This window comes from Emydura macquarii, unplaced genomic scaffold (genome assembly GCF_026122565.2).
Source record: "Emydura macquarii macquarii isolate MOO-44397 ecotype Brisbane River unplaced genomic scaffold, CSIRO-AGI_Emac_v2 contig_2457, whole genome shotgun sequence".
Lineage (NCBI taxonomy): Eukaryota > Metazoa > Chordata > Testudines > Chelidae > Emydura > Emydura macquarii.
This window is the reverse complement of record NW_027132594.1, coordinates 926,669-945,520: the sequence shown is the minus strand read 5'-3', so window position 1 is coordinate 945,520 and position 18,852 is coordinate 926,669. Positions and strand designations below refer to the sequence as shown.

Genomic DNA, 18,852 nt, shown 5'->3' with positions numbered 1-18,852 from the left:
TTTGGTAGAGCTGTTCTGCAATCCTTGTTTAAATAGCACTCCTTGCACCCACTTCCTGACTGAGGTAACCGCTTGCTAGTCATTAGAGGTAGAATCCACATGGACAATCATACCAAGAAGGAAGAACAGTTACTTACCTTACAGTGATTGTGGATCTTTCAGATATATTCTTCCTATCGAATCCACAACCTGCTCTCCTTCCTTGCTTCTATGGAGTTCCATAGCAACAGGGTTTTGTACTGGCAAAGAAACTGAGAGACAGTTGGCCCTGCTCTGCACTTTATGCCGGTGGGGTGGGGTGTCCAGGGCATAGGTATGATTCTAATGGACATTACTAGCCAGAAAGAGGGCTAGATCTTGCATGCATGGGAGCATGTGTGCATCAGAAATGGAATCCATATTGACAACACATCTCGAAGAACCACATTTACTGCAAGGTAAATAATTATTCTTTATGGGTGACAAGAATGATGCACAAGAAGAAATAGAACCTTGCTTGCCTAAATTAAATGTGTTTAGTTGGTAATTTAAAATGAAAAGTTTTGTTTAACTGATAAAATAAACTTAGAACTCCATTATGCTGTCTTTAAAGTAAATACACTTAGGGCTATGTCCTGGAATTAAATTGAAGCACTACAGTCTGCATATTATATTTTTGTACAGAGAGCTACCTTAAACTTGATACAAAACTAACAAATTATATACTTCTGATTTGCCTTTCATTCTGAAGGAGTCAAAAACATTTTCCAAACTCTGAGTTGACTTATCTACCACTTTAAATGCTGTCATGATTCTAAATGAAGATAGCTGTTCTGTGCCTTCAATTTAAACTAGGAGAAAAATGGGAAAATAACTTCCCCTAGAGTTTAGGTAGGCCCAAAACAACTTAATGAAAGTTGTATCTAGCCATTCTGCAAGGTTTAACACCTCTTACTTTTGTGAAAAACTCTTCTAAAGGGGTGGTTACCATTGTGACACTGGCAAAAAACAATGTGGAACTTTGGCAAGGGATGGTGTCTATGCCATAGAATTGTGCTTGACTTTGAGCTTTCATTGGAGGGAGAAGTATTTGGTTCACATGGTTTTGAAGACAACCTTACATATGTGAACCAATTGTAAATCAAAGAAGTGTTTTTCTTGCCTTATCTACACTAGAGAAATTTAGTCTCTTTCCCTAAATTTAATGACTGTAGTTCATCTAACATGCCGATAATGCTCCCCATGTCAACTCATCCTTCCAGTGTTGCATATGCATTACAACCGTTGTTTGGATCAGATTTATTTCAAGTAACAAATATGGATAGAAACTTCTGGTGTAATAGCCCCAATAGTTCAGTTGCAAGCTATACCCACAGTGAACAAGATCTTCTGGTGCCACATCTTTCACCACTTGCGTTACAATTTTAACTTGGTGACGTGCCTCAACATAAACTATCATGTTGGCAGCCGGTCTCAAGCTGATGTTTGACGCATGGTATGATTTGGGCAAAGGAAAAGATCCAGGGCCAGTTGAACTGGAGCATATGCAAAACCTAGGTATGTGAGTAATCATAGTCAGGAGTGCCAAGCAATGCCATGAGAAAATAAGGATTTAATGGGATATGTCTAAAATCACTTTGGGATGAAGTTTCACAAGCCCCATTGAATATCAGGGGAACTTGTGAACCTAAATGCCTTAGGTACTTCTTTGAAAATCCCACTAAAGAGCTCATGCCAATAAGGCAAAGAAAAAACATGGGTGTGGTTTCAGGTGTAAAACTTAATGATTAAGTTAGTGGACTAAATCCTATGAACTTGCTGCTCTACTCAACATGGATGACATGGAAGCTGCTTGGGGAAGTGATTTAACTGGTTGTGGGGAGAGAGGGGGAGACGATGGTGATAAAAGGAAAGCAGCACCTTCACCTGATGGGTGGATCAGGGTTTACGAGGAGCCAAGCCAAGAGATGCCTGATGTGTTGCTGCGACTTCAGGATCCCTTTAGGATAGGTATCCATTGTCTTAAATGGGCAGGGGAGATGGCAGTGTATCCATTTTAGCAGAAGGATCACGGAGTGTGTGAGGGATCCTTTACAGTAGGTGTACAGCTCTTTATTGTGAAACATAATGATAGGGCTGAATGTACAGAGTTGGGGAGGGGGGAAGAGTTTTGCGGGTTCTTACGAATGTGACAATTAACATTTGTAAAAGGCAAGATATAGTTTCACATGAGGGCAGAATTGTCCACTATTTCCTCTACTTTGCCAGTTCTTGTTCCACATCACCATCACAAATGACATCTGCAAAGCTCATTGCCAGCTCTCCTGGTTAGTCTCCGTAATAACTGCCAGAACTTTTCATTCCCCTCAGGTCATGTGATGCTTCTGTCAAAGTACCCACCATAGCATATGCAACAGCTGTCTGAGTATGGTTGGGTAGGATCCAAAATTGTGACCAAAAGAGTAGCCCAAAATGGGAACATGGTTCCATCAATGGCTCTCTTGGTTTGGGCAGCCCAGCTGTATGATCTCTGGCACACTTGGTATCTTAATCAGCTGCACCATATAATGACCTGCAAATCTACACCATAAAAGCACTTTCTTTGGGCTTTCTGAACCCAAATTGGTTGTCCCTGCTGAGGGAAATGCTCAATTTCATAGCTTCGTATTGCGGCGTCAGCGCTAGCTCCTTACAGAAGTAAAGAAAAGCCTCCTTTCTCCTGAAGTTCTGCTGCACCTGCTTCTGCTCATCCTAGATCCCTAGCACAATTTAGTTCCAGCAGTCTTTGGTTGTGATCCAAACTCAAATGCAGGTTCTACATGGTGAAGATGATCCTCGACTACAGCATACAACCATCTACTCTGATGTAGGTGTTGCATGACTGCTGCAGGATGAGCTCCATGAACTACTCCTTTAGCCTGTGACTGTGTGCAGATGCCTTGCAACGCACCTTCAGAAGTTGTCACCAGAAGTCTTTCCTGCTGAGTAAGTAGTGAAAGCTGAGCTTTCACCTTGCCTTCCGTTTTGAGAAGAGGGCTAGGAAATGACACTGCCTCGTCCACCTTGTATCACTGGCATCAAGAGACTTTGGGGAGTTTTCAGGAGAATTATGAGAATTTGTCTTCCCATGATTTTTTGGCATTCCAAGAGATATTCTGAAATATTCTATAAGCCACTCCTCAGAACTGAAGGGCAAGAGTGCAGAAAATACTGCAACTGCAGAAGTGTAGTACAGCCTTGATGTAGATGAAAAGCAAAACTGATGGACTTGTATCAGAAGTACCATGACTAGTGTGAGCATAATACACTTTTGGTGCTTACCACAGTGCTTTCCCACTGGTTCATTTACCAACAGTACAGTTGGCTGGAGTAGACTAGGATCCTAAGTCTACTGTAGCTGATGGGTATGAACTACCTCGTTAATCTTAGTGGGATTTTAACTGAAGTATGAAACCTTAAAAATGACACTTCAAATGTTAGCATTATTAAATTTCATTGCTGATCACTTCATCAGAAATATACAGCTAACGGGGCTTATGCTACAATCTCAAAATTTCTCCTACCCAGTTAACACAGCCTCTCGCTTCCCATCTGAAAACTTCTGTGATGTACCTAAGCATAGAATACATGGTTCTGTTTGTATGTAATGTAGCTTATTTTGAAAACACTATCTCTGTGTACTTAGCACATCAATGAGATGTCCTTTAGCATAGCTACATCAATTAAATTCACTCTATCATAAAACTCCCACACTATACAACTTCTTTCTGGAGGATCACCATATCAAAATACAGTACCTGAACTAATCCTTAATAAACGTATTCCTCATAGAAAATAAAATATTAATAGTTATAATGAATGTTTTCAATACATAAAACGCTATGATGCAGCCCTCTTTGTGTCTGCTAAAGCAGGTTCCACATTATAAATTAATAGTAAAATACATCATATTACTGTTCATTGTTACCAATTCTATTGTGATCACAGTTCCACTGGTATGTAGTAAGATATTTAACATATTGACCAGGTTTTCAATTTATTTACATGATTATAACTGAAGAGGTAGCGATTGGCAGTACACACACAAGTTCATCAAGCACCTTTTAGGTGAGGACTAAACCTACGCTACGTTTACATTGACGGCGGCAAAATCGCCGCCGCCAGATCGATCTTTAAGGATCAATTGAGTGGTCAGTGAGATCTGCTCAATCAATCAGGAAGTCGACTGAGTAAGTCCACCCCCTCAAATAGCGTAGCACTGAATCGAAGGGAACAGTGTTCCCGTCGGCTCAGCACAGTGTGAACAGCGCGCAGAAGGGAAGCTGAGCAGTCGACGTCAATTACGCAAACTACTCTGCATAGTTTGCGTAATTCCCGTCGACTGCCACCGAATTGTGCGGTCAGTGTGAACCGGCCCCTAGTGGCCGGGGTGTGTGTGTGTAGATGTGAAAGACGTAGACGAAGTCCATGGGTAATGACATGGTGAAAAAGCCTTTCAGTCTTCAGCTAAGGAGAAGAGGTTGTCCCACAGTTAAGGAAAAGAGTAACCAATCTCTTAATGATGTCTCTTAAACTTGAAGCTTCCCATTCATACTTGGCAGCTGGAAGGGAGAAGGAATGTTTGTTTGCATCTTCCAGTGCTTCTTAGCAGCGTCAGGAGGAGGAAAGCTCTCTGAATTGAACACTTCCCTTCTCCTTAGCTCTGAGGCTGTCTACCCTGTGAATAACTTCAGTGAAATGCACAGATTTATGAATACTAGTCAGTGGAATAGCTGAAACTTGTGGGTTCCCAGCATAGTGCAACTGCCATAGGTTAAAGGGTATTTTAAACAACCAAAAACGTTTTGCTTGTTTTCATCATACCTTCCTGTTTAAATGTGGAAGGAAAGTTGTGCCAGTGATTAGAAAAAGATTTCTAGCATTCTGTAATGTTACTTTGCAGTTCCAAATTCAAGGCCTAATAACTTTATATTTGAATTATGGGCATTTTTTGGAACTTAGTATGCATGCACTAGATCTTGGCAAAGAGTATTCACTATTAAGATTTGTTTGTTTCCTAGGTGTGGATAGAAGTATTAAACTTCTGTGTAATTTTCAAAAACAGATCAGTTTTTTACGGTACTTTATCTCAAGCACTTTTTTGTTAAAATAACTCCAGATTTTTCCCACAGGCTGGACCCTGACTTGACCTATCAATTTTCAAGCTGATCTGACTTGCTTTGGGATGATGAACAGTGTTAAATTCAGCTAGAAATAGAACTGCAATTTCAGTTTTGGAGAGGATCTCACTTCTCTATTATGACAACATTAGCATTAGATAAGATCTTTTAAAAAGTGGAATGGCTATAAACCCTAATGTTTCAAGGGATAAACTATCCTTTAAATGAGAGGGTTTGTAAGAAACTTCCACTCTGAACAGGTTTTTCTTTAATCAAAAAATTCTTAAGTGAGTGGTCCTTCCTCTGACGCATTGGTACTGGCAGCCACTGTGGGTGACAGAATACTCTAGTAGATGAATCACTGCTTTGATCCAGTATAGAAATTCCTATATTGACACTCTAATTTTAAAACAATTGAAACTGAGTCTATTTGGTCAGGAAGGATAGTGAATGTGGCAAAGGTTTGCTTATTGAACAATACAAATAAATACTGAAATCACTTTTTACTGTATAATCTGGATGTTGATTGATGTAGGAGTCCTGTGGTTAGGGAAAGAGTTGATCTCTAAGTAAAGAATTAATCATGATACTTACACAAGAGGACAGAAATGCATGATGAATCTACATGCTATTCGCTTTTCTTTTCAGTATGCTTCACTTCTCATATGGAAGGTGCTGAGTGTTTTCCATCCTTTGGCTGGTGGAGTGGGTTTTGCTTTCCCCTCTGCAATATACATGGTGCAGTACTTTCTCCTGTCATCCCTGATTTATTGTTGATTTGGGGATGGATCTGTGACTGGATTCAGTTTTTCTAGGCTTCTTGGGAGTACAAGTACTGTTGGTTTGGACTATTACTCTCCCAGCAGAACACCATTTTGGCTGACAACATTAGACTGAAGGCTTGACTCTTGTTTTACTTACTCTTGTAAGCCAGGGATGTGTAGGAAAAAATGAGCCATGTGAGTGCCAGGAGTGTTTAAGCAACATTGTATTTCATGAACTGCTAGTGTTTGGGGGTGAAATACAGGATGGTAATTAGAATGACTGCATTCCATGTTCAATGTTCCATGATTTACGACAGTTAGAAATATTTTGGATAATGCATTTCAAATGATTCCGGGATAATTAAACTTTTCCAAACCCTGGTTCTGGACCTGTGATTTTTTTTAAGAGCTTAAATTCCTGATTTTAGACTATCCTGCTATCACATCAGCATGTATAAATCATAGTCCACTTCAGAACTTGGAGATGAACCATCCCAAAATACATGTTTTTTAATTTTTAAAGCTGAACCTCTGAACCAGTGGAAGTTGTTTAGTCAACTCTTTGGAATTGGGTTTGTAACTTCAACAGTCTTTGATTGTGGTATCAGCTTCTGTAGGTGTAGTAGAATATGGGATCTCCGTTAACCAGTTCATTCAAATTCTAGGAACAGAAAGTAGGTTAATTTCTCTGTTGCAAATATTGAACAAAGTTCAGGTGGTAATTGTGGATATTCTTGTAGGCAGCTTGGCTGGCCATCTTCTGACAGCAAAAGTTTTTCTGCAAAAGTAAACAGAAGGAATCAAAATATAAAGGATACTTGCAGTCTCGTGATAGGCTTGACTGGAGACTTCTCCATTAGCTTTTTAGTTTAATAAAATAGGTTATAGCAATATATAGTACGTTAGCATGCTGAGCTGACAACTTTATTTACAGTTTATGGCATAATTTTGAAGATGTTAAATATGTCTCAATTTTTTACATAATAAATGGTTTACGATGAGTCCTTGAGGCAGATAATTAAGTTTAAATAAGTGGAATTTACATATTAACACTTTTGTTTCTATCTGTAGAAATTATTTTTTTTTCTGTAGAATGACTTATTTTTCTTGGCTATAGTTATATTTGTCCATAGATATCTCTGTCTGAGGAATTCTAGCATATAGGCAAAAGTATAGTTTGCAAATGCTTGATTTTCCATTTAAAGGGTCCTATCTCTCTTAGGTCAGCTAGAACTAAGACTTTAGAACTCTGAGATCATTCCATGGCTCCTGAGCTGGGGCACGTGACTCTCACAGCAAGGATCTGCAAAGGCAGTACATTGATACACACATTTATCTAAAGAAACCAGGGGAGCCTACGGGTCCTTAATACCAAAATTCCAGTTGATGAAGGCACCTGGCACAACAATTTCAGACCTTTTTGTATGACTTTACAGCTGTGGGTTTTTGGTGGATTACTTTGAGTTTGAGGGAGAAATCATGGTGCTAAGGTGAAGTCACGGTCAGATGGTATAGTTGAACTGGGATTAATTAGATTGGCATTGCTTCCCCTTCCCAGATGTAAACGGGAGAGGGAGGGGGCCAGGATTCTTTTCCCCCTGCTGTATTTTTTCGTCCCATTCGTCTAAACCATCAAGGATGGCCTCGGCTGGAAATGAGACATTGGATGGGGAGGGCCGGGGCTCTGAGGTAGCATAGAGCATTCTCTCTCTCTCACTTTTGTGCTTAGCTGGCTGATTTGCTCAAAGTCTAACTGATCACCATATATGGAATTGGGGAGGAAATTTCCCCCAGGTCAGGTAGGCAATGATCTTGAGGTTTTTTCCTCTGCAGCATGGAGTGTAGGTCATTTCTCAGAATTATCTGGATATAGCTCAGTTAGTTCCCTGCCATTGCAGGGTTTTCAGGCATTGGTATACCTATTCTATGCCTGTGGTACATAATAGTACAGTCTCCTGCGTACTGTAATATTTTGGTTGTTGGGTTTGGTATGCAGGTGCTGGGTTTTGTTGGTGATATACAGGAGGTCAGACTAGTGATCTGGTGGTCTCTTCTGGCCTTAAAGCTGAGGTTCTTGGAGGTTGTAAAGGTTTCATCCATCTCCACAATACTGAGCAGCTATTGGGTTTTCAGCTTGCTATGTGTTCACTATACAGCTTAATTCCTACCATAATCTGACCTGGAGTCAAGAAGAAATACTCGTCATCTTACAGGAATGAATGCAAACTCTTAGTTGGCCACATATGTGCATAAATTAAACTAAGACTTCTACTGAACATAGGACTTGATTGACTGCTTTTACTATAGCTCTTAAAATTGTCATTAACTGTTTGGCAAGAATAAGATTAATTACACTGTTCTTGTAAAGTGACTTTTGCCAGAAGGCACAATAGCCTTCAAGATAACTGATAATATAGCTATTAAAATACTAGTCCTGGGCTGACACTTTAATGCTAAGAATTAGCTAACGAGTCAGTAAGTTCTCTTGTCCCCAAACAAATTTTACAGGATTCTGATAAATAATTTTACTTCTTTTAATAGCATTTTCTTTTGTATTTTCCTATATAGCTAAACCAGGTGGACGGGTGAAATGTCAGTATATTTCTGCTGTGGATAAAGTTATCTTTGTGGATGATTATGCAGTAGGATGTAGGAAAGACCTCAATGGCATCTTGCTGCTAGACACAGCTCTGCAAACACCTGTTTCAAAGCAAGATGATGTGGTTCAACTTGAATTGCCAGTTACAGAGGTAAGTTCTAAATTGTTAGTTTATACTGACTCTCTACTAGAGAGAATGAAAATGAATTTACTGTCCTGGGTTGTTAATATTAAAAGATTGCATGCCTAACGGGATGATGTTTTAAATTAAATCATCATAAAGCAATAATTACGTCTGTAATTACCCTCCACCAAAACTTGATGGGATATAGCACTAGCTAATCTCTGGGAACAAAAAGGGCACATAGCCAGTCCTGCTCTTGCTATCCAGCACTTCAGAAGAGAAACTTGTCCAGCAACCACTAGAGGTAGGGACCCATTTCCAGCTCTGTTATAGTCATTCAGGCAGGAGCTCTTGCTATCCATTCTAGAAACCACTGCCCAGACTGAATGGAATCCTTAGACTGTGTGCCTTCCAGGCTTTCAAGAACTAGGAAAGCGGGGTGAATGGCTAACATGTTGTCTCCACTAATCAACTAATTTCCCCTGTCTGAGAGGTGATTGCAAACACCACCTGTCATTGAATACCAATTGGTATACCATTGGTATACCATTTGAACAATATCATTGAATACCGATAACATCAGACCTAAAATCCTACTCTAGAAAAGGCCCAAGCCAATGAGGAAGACCATTGCAAATATGAAGATTATCAGGAGAAAGAGAAGTAAGCCATGTATCAGTAGGACATCCCTGATCTCAAGAGAAGGGTGAATTCTGTGTGTTCAAGAAGAGTATTTGCCAGCACTCACATTTAGGATGGCACAGACACTGAAAATACAAGAGGAGAGCCCGCCAGTGTCAGGATCTCTCTCATTCTCCAAATGTGCCTCATAAGCCTCTATGGGATACATAATTATAGTGAATAGTGTACCTTCAGACAAAAACCCAGCCCTTACCAAGGTCTCAGAGGTCTCTATCCTCTGAGCGCACTGAACACACAGCACTCACTATGAATCCAGAAGGTATGGATTTAGTATTACATTACCTGTAATGAAAAGGATAACTGTCTTCATAAGAGAAGGAAAAGCAATACTAAAAGATTATCTTGATAGTTACTTCTGAAGAGAGCTTTCCAAGTCCTCAAAGGCTTGGCTGGTGTTAAGGCCAAATATGATTAGCCCAACACGCTTTCTTTCCTAGATTCTGCTCTTGTTTGCTATGTCACCTTTGATGTTATACAAATAATATTCAGTTCCATGGCCATGTCAGTTTCAGCAAGAAGATCCCTGTACATAAAATAGTGGGTGGTGAGCTCTTTTCCAAGGTCTGGATAATGACTCTTCTCTTTAAAGATTACTGTTTGGGAAGGAATTGGAGATCAGCAGAAACAGCTTCAGGGAGTCTAGGGCCTTACTGCCAGGAAAAAAGCACAGAATACTATTTTGATGCAAGAATTGTATTGTATAGTTATCTTTCATTATTAGAAGTGGTAACACCATCCCCAGGAAATTTTAAACCGTGTCCTGAAGAGTGCACCAGTTCAGGTGGTAGAGTCCCTTCATCCCTGCCTGGTCCCATATTCCCTTGTAGTCCAAGGCTTTCACCAGTTTCTCACTCTCCATTTAGTAACTTTTAGTACGATATGTCTAGAAATAAGGTTCTGTATTTTGTGCCTATCTCTAATAGACTGCATGTAATCACATGATTGGTATGTGACCACATTGTAAGGCTTTCTGCTGTCTTTCCTTTCTCCCAAGTATTCTTTCTGTAAACTCATCACACACTATACTGATGAGTTGTCATTTTCAGAAGGCCTTCAGGAACTGTGAAGAGCCATGAGGATTTTAGTTTGCTCTTCCTGTGAGGAGCAGTCTTAGCTTGGTGGACTCTGTTGGTTTGCTTCCACTGTCTACAGTTCTTTGGGGAGTGAAAACAATGTTCATCATACTGGTTGGTGGGCACTAGCCCAGGAGTCACCCCAGGTGGGTGGCATGTTGTGTGCCATTGGGGATTAGTGCTCATTTTAAATGATCATCTTCAGCTACCTACCAGCCTCCGAGCAAGCACATGCCATTGGGAAGTATTTTTATTTTTTCCAATTCCAAAATATGAAAGATCTGACAAAACAGCTTCCTCAAAATGTGACCTGTTTGCTCAGCTCCTACAATATACTATGTGCCTTACAAATAAAATATATTTCCTGCTTTTGAGAGCTTGAAATCTAGTTGTAGACATGCAGGTAATAATGGTGAGAACTAGGAGCAAGGAAGAATGAGATAAAATAAGGTTAGGATGTTCAAGTTTATTTGCATTTTGGTATTGCTACTCTTAAAATATTGCAATGTTAATCATAAGCAGTCTTTCTAGCCTAATGTTTTGTGCCCCATATTACCCAGCAACCCAGCTTATTACCCAATAAGGTTGTCTAATTTTCTCTAAATGTATCATTGATTTTGTTACTAATTTACCCTTCCCTCAGCACAAATCTGTCTCCTCCACAAATGAGCAGTTCCATTTTTCACTGATCTCAATGGCTAAAGAAACTTCTAGGGCTGTAAAGGCATGCAGTTTCCTGTTCTTGGCTGCTGCCTTTTGCATCTCTGACTTAAGCTCTTCTTCTTAGGGGGATAATGGTTAGTGTGGCTGGAGATCCTGTGGTGGGACTGGTGTGATGGAACTAGTCTCCAAAAGTGAGCTTCCTTTGGGGTGCTAGATGTTGTTGTAATGCTTTGTGTGGTTAATCTGCCACCTGTTTTGGTCTTCAGTAATACTTCCTTAGGCAGCTTGCAACTGGTTACTTCCAGCAAAAACTTTACTGTAGAGATTTATCCATGTAATGGCCTGCTAAGGAAAACTGACTGGGATCAGGCTGCCAATCACTGCTCATCTTTAATTTTCATGAGAATACATGATGCATCATGTAAGTTGTCATTTGGATCTGGTTTTAATGTGACCTTAGAATAAGGTGAAATACAACTCTGCTATGTCATTCTTATCTGGTTATTTTGGGTATTCCGCACACAAGTTTTTTTTCATAATGTGCAGCAGTAACAAAATACCACCTGTATCCCTTTTAAAAATCTTTCCATCAGATCTAATTAAGTCTTAAATTTTCCAGGACAATTCTGCAATGTAGTTTCTGTGTGTACACAGTAATTTTGTTTCTTTTCACATGTTTTTAGGCTCAGCAACTGCTATGTGCTTGCGTAGAGAAGGTAGATGTCTCCAGCACAGAGGGATATGACCTGTTCATCACACAGTTGAAAGATGGTTTAAAAAATACCTCACATGAGACAGCAGCAAACCATAAAGTTGCAAAGGTGAAGAAATTCTCTCAAATTCTGTCTCTTTAAGAAGAAGAAAAAAATAGACACTTTATTTCTATTTTATGTTTTAAAGGCTTTGTAGGTCACTTTCGAATTGCTAAATGAATTGCAGTTCAAGAATTCTTGGTAACTTTAATTTAACTTCATTGAAAGCCATGATAAATAATGCAGTTAAACATTTGCAACTTTCTTTAGTATATATAGTATTTCCAGGGGTTAAATGTAACCTAGACCAGTTTAATTTATTCTTCATTCTTTAGTTCTGTACACATGGTAAATCTATTCTAATCTACTAGAACAATTAGTCTGAGCAGCTTCACTAGTCTTCCTAGAATGGCTTACCTTTCCTAACAAGTATAAAATCCATTATTTCTGTCCCTCTGAGACGCAAGTTTGAGTTTTTAACTTCCTTGTCTATAATGCAATAGGATTTGTCCTAAAAGAGAGAACCTTGTAATTCCTGAACAAAAAAAACAACAGTAATTGAAAGCAGTTAACAAACTTTAAAATCTTTGCCTAACTACACATCAACATAAATGAAATATTTATGTAGCATCCATAGGTTAGGCTCTTTACAGGCAGTAACACCCCAAAGTTTACAATCAAAATACAGAACATACAGATAATGGAATGGGTAAAGCAATGCAACACTTCTTTTTAAATGTAATTTAAATGCTTTTGTGTAAATTGTTTCGAGGAGGTGCTGGTCTGTAGTGGGTTTGTCTTAATCCAGGGGTTTTGTGGTCTTTAACATGCTATTCTCAGGGGTTGACTGGTGGAGCTATTTCTTCAGTATGAAATGCTCTAGTGCATACTCAGACGTCAGCAGTTCAGGAGCCAAATTAGCGATCAACATTACCCAAGAGAGCCACAGTAGTAGCTGGCTATATAGTACTATATATTCATATTTAAACAGCATGACGGGGAAAAGATTTTGTGTGTGTTAATATGTGCTTACAGCAAATAAGTTAATAACTTAATTAGTGCATGTTGATAATTTAATTAGTTAATAACATAGTAAAAGTATCCTGATTAGTTAATAACTTAGAGCAGTTAATTAAATCAGTGTTTTAATATGTGCTACAAAGAGCTGCAGGAAACACATTAAAGAGCCATTTGTGGCTCCTGATCCTCAATCTGAGTATCATTGCTCTATTGTGTCTTTTTCTCTGCCATTAATAGAAGCTTTTCTATTTAACCTTTTTTCACCCCCTCTTGGGAAATTTCCAGGGTCCAATATAGACTTGCTGCTTTTGAACAGCATTGTGGTATGATTAATGTTCAAAATACTTGTTCTACTGTGACATATTTCTATAACACAGGTTCACATCTAATATGTGTTCATTAGTCTTTGCATGTTGTGGCTCACCGGATGTTACTTACACATGCATAGGGCACTAACAAGATTGAAGAGCTCTACTTTTCAGAAATTCATCAGTTTTCTTACATATCTCCCTGTTGCCCTTAAGTATTCGTTCCCCATCATATACCACTTCATGTTTGTTCATCCCAGAAGTACTGCTGCTAAATCAGTAGGAAATTAAGTAAAATTTGATGGAGTCTTTCTTTCAGAAGTATTGCTTGTCAATATTTGAGAACAGATTTATAGTAAATTGCACTTGCTTGCAAGTATGTGGAGCATACTGCAATTAGGAAAAGTAGCACAAGAGTACATTTAAAAGTGAGGTGTCCAAAGGAAACTTTGGATTCTCCTAAAACTGATGCACTTTGAGTAATCTTTGAATTTAATGCAAATTCAGTGTGTCTGTTAGCTACCTTTGCTGAAATTTTCTGTGGAATCATAATATCAGAAACCATATTGTTTTGTAATTACTTTAGCAATAGGCATACAAATTTCCAATTAAAAGTGGGCACATGTTCATTGCCTGAATCAAGAAGATTGTTCTCTGCAAAATGGAATACTGTATCACATGTTGAAGATTTGAATAAAGGATGTTCTACCTCTTTAAATGTTTTATAAACTTTTTTCTTTAAAAGTTAAATATCAGATCTTTTATTTCCAAACTATTTTCTGAGTAGGCATCAAGCTTAACCTCCAAAGACTGGCAAACAAGTGTTTATTTAAAAATCCCCACCAAAACTCTACAGAGCAACTGTAGGACTTCAATGGCTTTTATATATAAAACAAATTTCTTCAGACATTAAAGGCACTTCTCATTGAGAACTAAATTTGGGGCATATTTGAAGTTTAAAAACTAAGATATATTGAGATATCAAAAAGGCATATTAAGTTTTAAGGTATCACGTTTTTCCTGCTTTTAGAACTCAAATGACAACTATTTATTATAATTTGCCGAAAAAAATCTTAATCAAGGACTTTTTAGAACTGACATTGCTGAGTTTGGATGCCATGTGCGATATTGAGTGGTATAATCAGATGAGATTACTAACTTTAATAAATGCATATAACTTTAATAATTTTTCATGAGCTGCAGTTTAAAAAAATTGAACAAATATTTTGGAGTCTTTGTTGTATTAGGCGTTAAGATGCTTGCATGATTGACACTTATTAAACTCAAGACTGGGCATTAGTATTTCTTGATTCTTGTTTCTGATTTTCTAGTGAAATATTTGTGTTGTAATTTCTTGTAGTAACGTTTTGAATATCAAATTGGACATTTTTTCTTAATTCAGTGGGCAACAGTTACGTTCCATCTTCCTCATCATGTATTGAAGTCTGTCGCCAGTGCCATTGTAAATGAACTCAAGAAGATAAATCAAAATATTGCTGCCTTACCTGTAGCCTCCTCTGTGATGGATAGGTTATCTTACCTCTTACCCAGTGCGCGACCAGAACTTGGCGTGGGACCTGGTCGATCTGTGGACAGGTATATTAAAACAACCCCCCCCCTTTCCCACCCCACATAACCCCGTATAGTGAATTTTACCTTTTTGCCTGGATCAAAGTAGATTGTGGATCATTCTGATTTCTTCAACAAGGAGAAATTGTAATTAGTCCATTTGAGAGAAAAGAAAATGGGGAACACAGAAACTGGTTAATGTGTAAAAGGTTACTGTAAATGTTTTTTTTTTTTTTTTTTTTTTTTTACAAATTTTGGCATTATTAAATAAAAATAGTGCTTCTCCGAAGATACTATCTCTGCGGGATTATCACTCCAGGGTGTTACTTCTTTAGTGGAAGACTGACTGAATTTCCCTAGTTGTTAAATTGTGGGCCATTCCCTGCAGAATATAAATGCTTCCATTCAACCCTTCCCATCACTTCCTTTTCAGTAGCAAATGGAGAAAACTGCACCCTCACTGGCTATCACTTAAGCTTTTCCTGATTCCAGCAATGCCTCATTAGAGTTAAGATAATAAATTATACCTACTTACCAGTCAGGTTTGCTATAGTTATACTAATTTTATTTAGACCATAGCTTAATAACTTTTGGCGTGTTTCTGTATTGATACTTATTTGGAGTGAAGTGTCAACACCACTTCCTGCAGCACCTGTATTTTTCCATAGTCATCTTTGCAAGGGTTAACTTACCCAGGCCTTGCTTATATCATTAGATCTCCCAAGTTTACAGCTTGAGTCGATATGACCTCAAATTGACGTAGTAGCTGTCTGAGTATTATAATAGTTTTTAGTTCTGTTGTGGTGGGCATCATAGGACACATTCTCTCATATGACTAGCATAGACCACTCAATTCTTATACACAATAATGCTGTGACACTGTTTTTATACTACAGTTTCACAAATGAAGAGCTATTTACAGTGTCTTCACTTGGCAGCAGAAAACTCCTTGAACTGATCTTGGAGATGGGGAATAAAATTACCTTGAATTCCCATTTCCATAATTCTTTGTTTCAAGCATGTTAAACAAAGTGTACATGTACGTTTACAGTGGTGTGTAGGGTACAGGCACTGCACCCCATCTAACGTGTATAAATAGCAGCGTAGCTAGTGAGACACTGCTTAGGTGAGTAGAGTGACCTACACACCTGAGCCCTCAGGATATATACCTTACATGGGTTTACTGCATGCCTAGGCAGTGCCTTTCATGTCTGCATTGCTATTTTTAGCAGTATATTGTCCCACTGCTGCAGACTTTCCCCACTGCAGTGAAAGGCTCTGGCAGGGGGGAGACAGTGTGAGCTGCCGGAGCTTTTCTTCAATGCATCCACATGGGAGAGCCATTCCTCACAGCAATGGAAGGCTCTGGCAGTGGGGAGTTGCCAGAGCCTTTCACTGTGGCGCGTAGCTACACATGTATAGTAAGTTTAGACATAAGTCATGGTTGCTGATCATGCAGCACAGCATTTAATTTGAGGTCAATACTGAAACTTTATTCAGGAGTGCTGTGTTTTTTTCACCTCAGACTGCCAGTCGGGAAAGGTGATGAGCTGGGGGCAGTCCTCCATTCAACAGCACCAGTTCCCACCCCAACACAATTCTTTCCACCTGCAAAGGGTTGTGGGATGTCATTTTGGGTCACTCAATGAGTGGTCCAAAAAGTTGAGGACCACTGTATTATACAGTTCTCAATCCTCCAAGACCCACGTATGGCACATACTGAAAAAATAAACAGTGATGGAAACTAGAAAAGATACGGGGTTTATTACTTTAGCATGAATAAAGGTTTATGTAACCTCAGCTGCATGATTCAGAATGTATTTAGTTAATAATAAATAAATGTATGATGTAGCATATTGTCTTACGCAGACTTGACATAGTTTTGGTAGCAAAGATTTAGTGGGATTTTCAGACAGTTGTATGTCTCATTTTGTAAAGTTGGAGACGTTTTGAATGTGAGACAGAGAATAATTTTGATATTGTCTAATGCTTATTCTTTCCCATCTGATTGAAGAGTTCAAAGTGGATTACAGTTCATTCATTCAAACTTTATTCCTTTATTTGAAATTGAGTAGGTTGTATTGTCTTATATTTAATTTGTTTGAAGAAATATTCTAAAATCCAATGTTGATAAATTGTCCTTTCCCATAGTTTCCCAATAGTTATAAAAATGGCTAATTTAGTTTGATTTTAATTTTATTTATTTTCTGATGGCATTTGCTTTCTAAGGTGTTTGTGCAGGCAGTAGTCATTTAGTATTGTTCTGGTTCTAAACGACGCTTTAGGTAACATAAAATGTCTCTTTTTATAGGTCCTTGATGTATAGTGAGGCTAACAGACGGGAGACATTCACCTCATGGCCTCATGTAGGGTATAGGTGGGCGCAACCAGATCCCATGGCTCAAGCTGGATTTTATCATCAGGTAAAAAGATGAGTTTTGGATATAAAAATAATATTGCCATATTTTATACTAAAAGATACAGAGGAAAGGATAGGAATATTCTTCAAAGATAAACTTCTCAATGGATTACTATGCTTGTATCTGTTCCTAACACAAGATCAGGCAGAAACTCTAATTCAAGAATTCTGAAGTAAATTAAGCACATTCTAGGAGGTGTCTCGTGCACTTTCAGTGCATTGAGGCCGCCCCAGAATTATTCCAAGATCAGTTCTTTTTTGACTACGGTCAATGGAGGAATCTGAGTTCCCATATATGTAGCACTCTTTTAAATCTGTATTTCTGGCAAAAAATAATTACTCAAATTCTGTTAGTCATGTACATTATATTAATTTGTTTTCACAATCACTAGATTACTGAACAATTTCTGTTAACTGAAAGCTTTCTTCTTTATGAAGAGAGAATTTATATAAGGGAGGAAAAAGCAAAAAGTTGAATCTGAAATTCTTTGTGTTTACTAACTTATACTGACTTAATGAAACTTATTGAAATTAAATTTTCCTTAATGTGGTCTAGGTTCAAAATACATCTAGGGCTAGTTGAATAACTGGTTAGATATAATCACAAAACTTTTAATTTTTTCCCCCCATGCTTTTCATTAACTTCCTTGTTTCTAGCACTTTATTTTACAGATAACCTTTGATATGTAAATCCGCATGTGGTACAGTAGATCTTTTAGTTTACTGTAAGGCTAACTTATATCCTCTAAAATCAGCATTATTTTCTTCATGTGTCAATTGCAAAGGCTGTTAAATGCACTTAAAAAGGTGTCATTTTTTGGCAAGGCAGTCTAAAAAAATTAGTGACACTTTAAAAAAAAAAAAAAAAAAAAAAAAAAAAAATTCTCTACTGTTAGTCCCTACATGCTTGCTAGCAATTTTCAATCAAATGGCCATGAGAACAAATGCAGTATCATGGAGTTGTATTTAAATGTTTCCCAGATACACGTTAGTGATTTGGGAAATAAAGGGAAAAATGCTAAGTATGGAAATGTGAGAGAAATTCCAGTCTCTTCCCTTGTAGTGATTTCAGAGGGTTTTGCTTCAGAAAGTATAATGGACAAAAGATTAAGTTTTAACTGTTCTTGTATGAGAGACAAAATGGAATGGAATATTTACACTCTAACAGATTAAGCAGATAGGTTAGCATTCCTCAGTCTTTTAGCTTGTACTTCAAAATTTGCAGATTTGTTGATTAAAATTTTAGCAGAATTTATCAGCTGTTTTATATCATACAGCTATGTGACTTTCTTCAACAAAAATGACTTTACAGTAATCGTTGTTGTTTTTCGTTTGAGACATGGCATCATTTCTGATGTATCTCTTCTCCACTGGCTTGGGTGGAGGAAGTTTTGCAGTGCTCAGTCTTTCTTTTACATAGTAGTATAGTGTTGTACTTTTTCAATTTAAAATACTGCCTCTTGCTGTCTAAATTTTTGTGCAGCGTATGGATGTAATACTTAAATCTTCCTTTTGAAACAAAGTGTACAGTGTAGAATGAGAATCAAATACTGGCTAAATTTTTCCCCCCAAACTATTATGTTAACTGATTATTCTTGATGTAAAACTACTCTTCCTTCTCTTCTTTTTATAGCCTGCTTCATCAGGAGATGACAGAGCCATGTGTTTCACCTGCAGTGTGTGTTTGGTATGCTGGGAGCCTACAGATGAACCTTGGTGAG

At 38.1% G+C, this 18,852-nt stretch overlaps 1 protein-coding gene across 1 annotated transcript in view; it reads left to right on the top strand.

Moving 5' to 3' along the window:
- Positions 1-18,852, top strand: part of BIRC6 (baculoviral IAP repeat containing 6) — a 354,060-nt gene that overhangs the window by 5,494 nt on the left and 329,714 nt on the right. Inside the window, exons 2-6 of the mRNA XM_067562654.1 lie at positions 8,471-8,652; positions 11,747-11,884; positions 14,546-14,739; positions 17,024-17,135; positions 18,765-18,847. Coding sequence (XP_067418755.1) covers positions 8,471-8,652; positions 11,747-11,884; positions 14,546-14,739; positions 17,024-17,135; positions 18,765-18,847 — 709 coding nt within the window. The remainder of the gene's footprint in view (positions 1-8,470; positions 8,653-11,746; positions 11,885-14,545; positions 14,740-17,023; positions 17,136-18,764; positions 18,848-18,852) is intronic.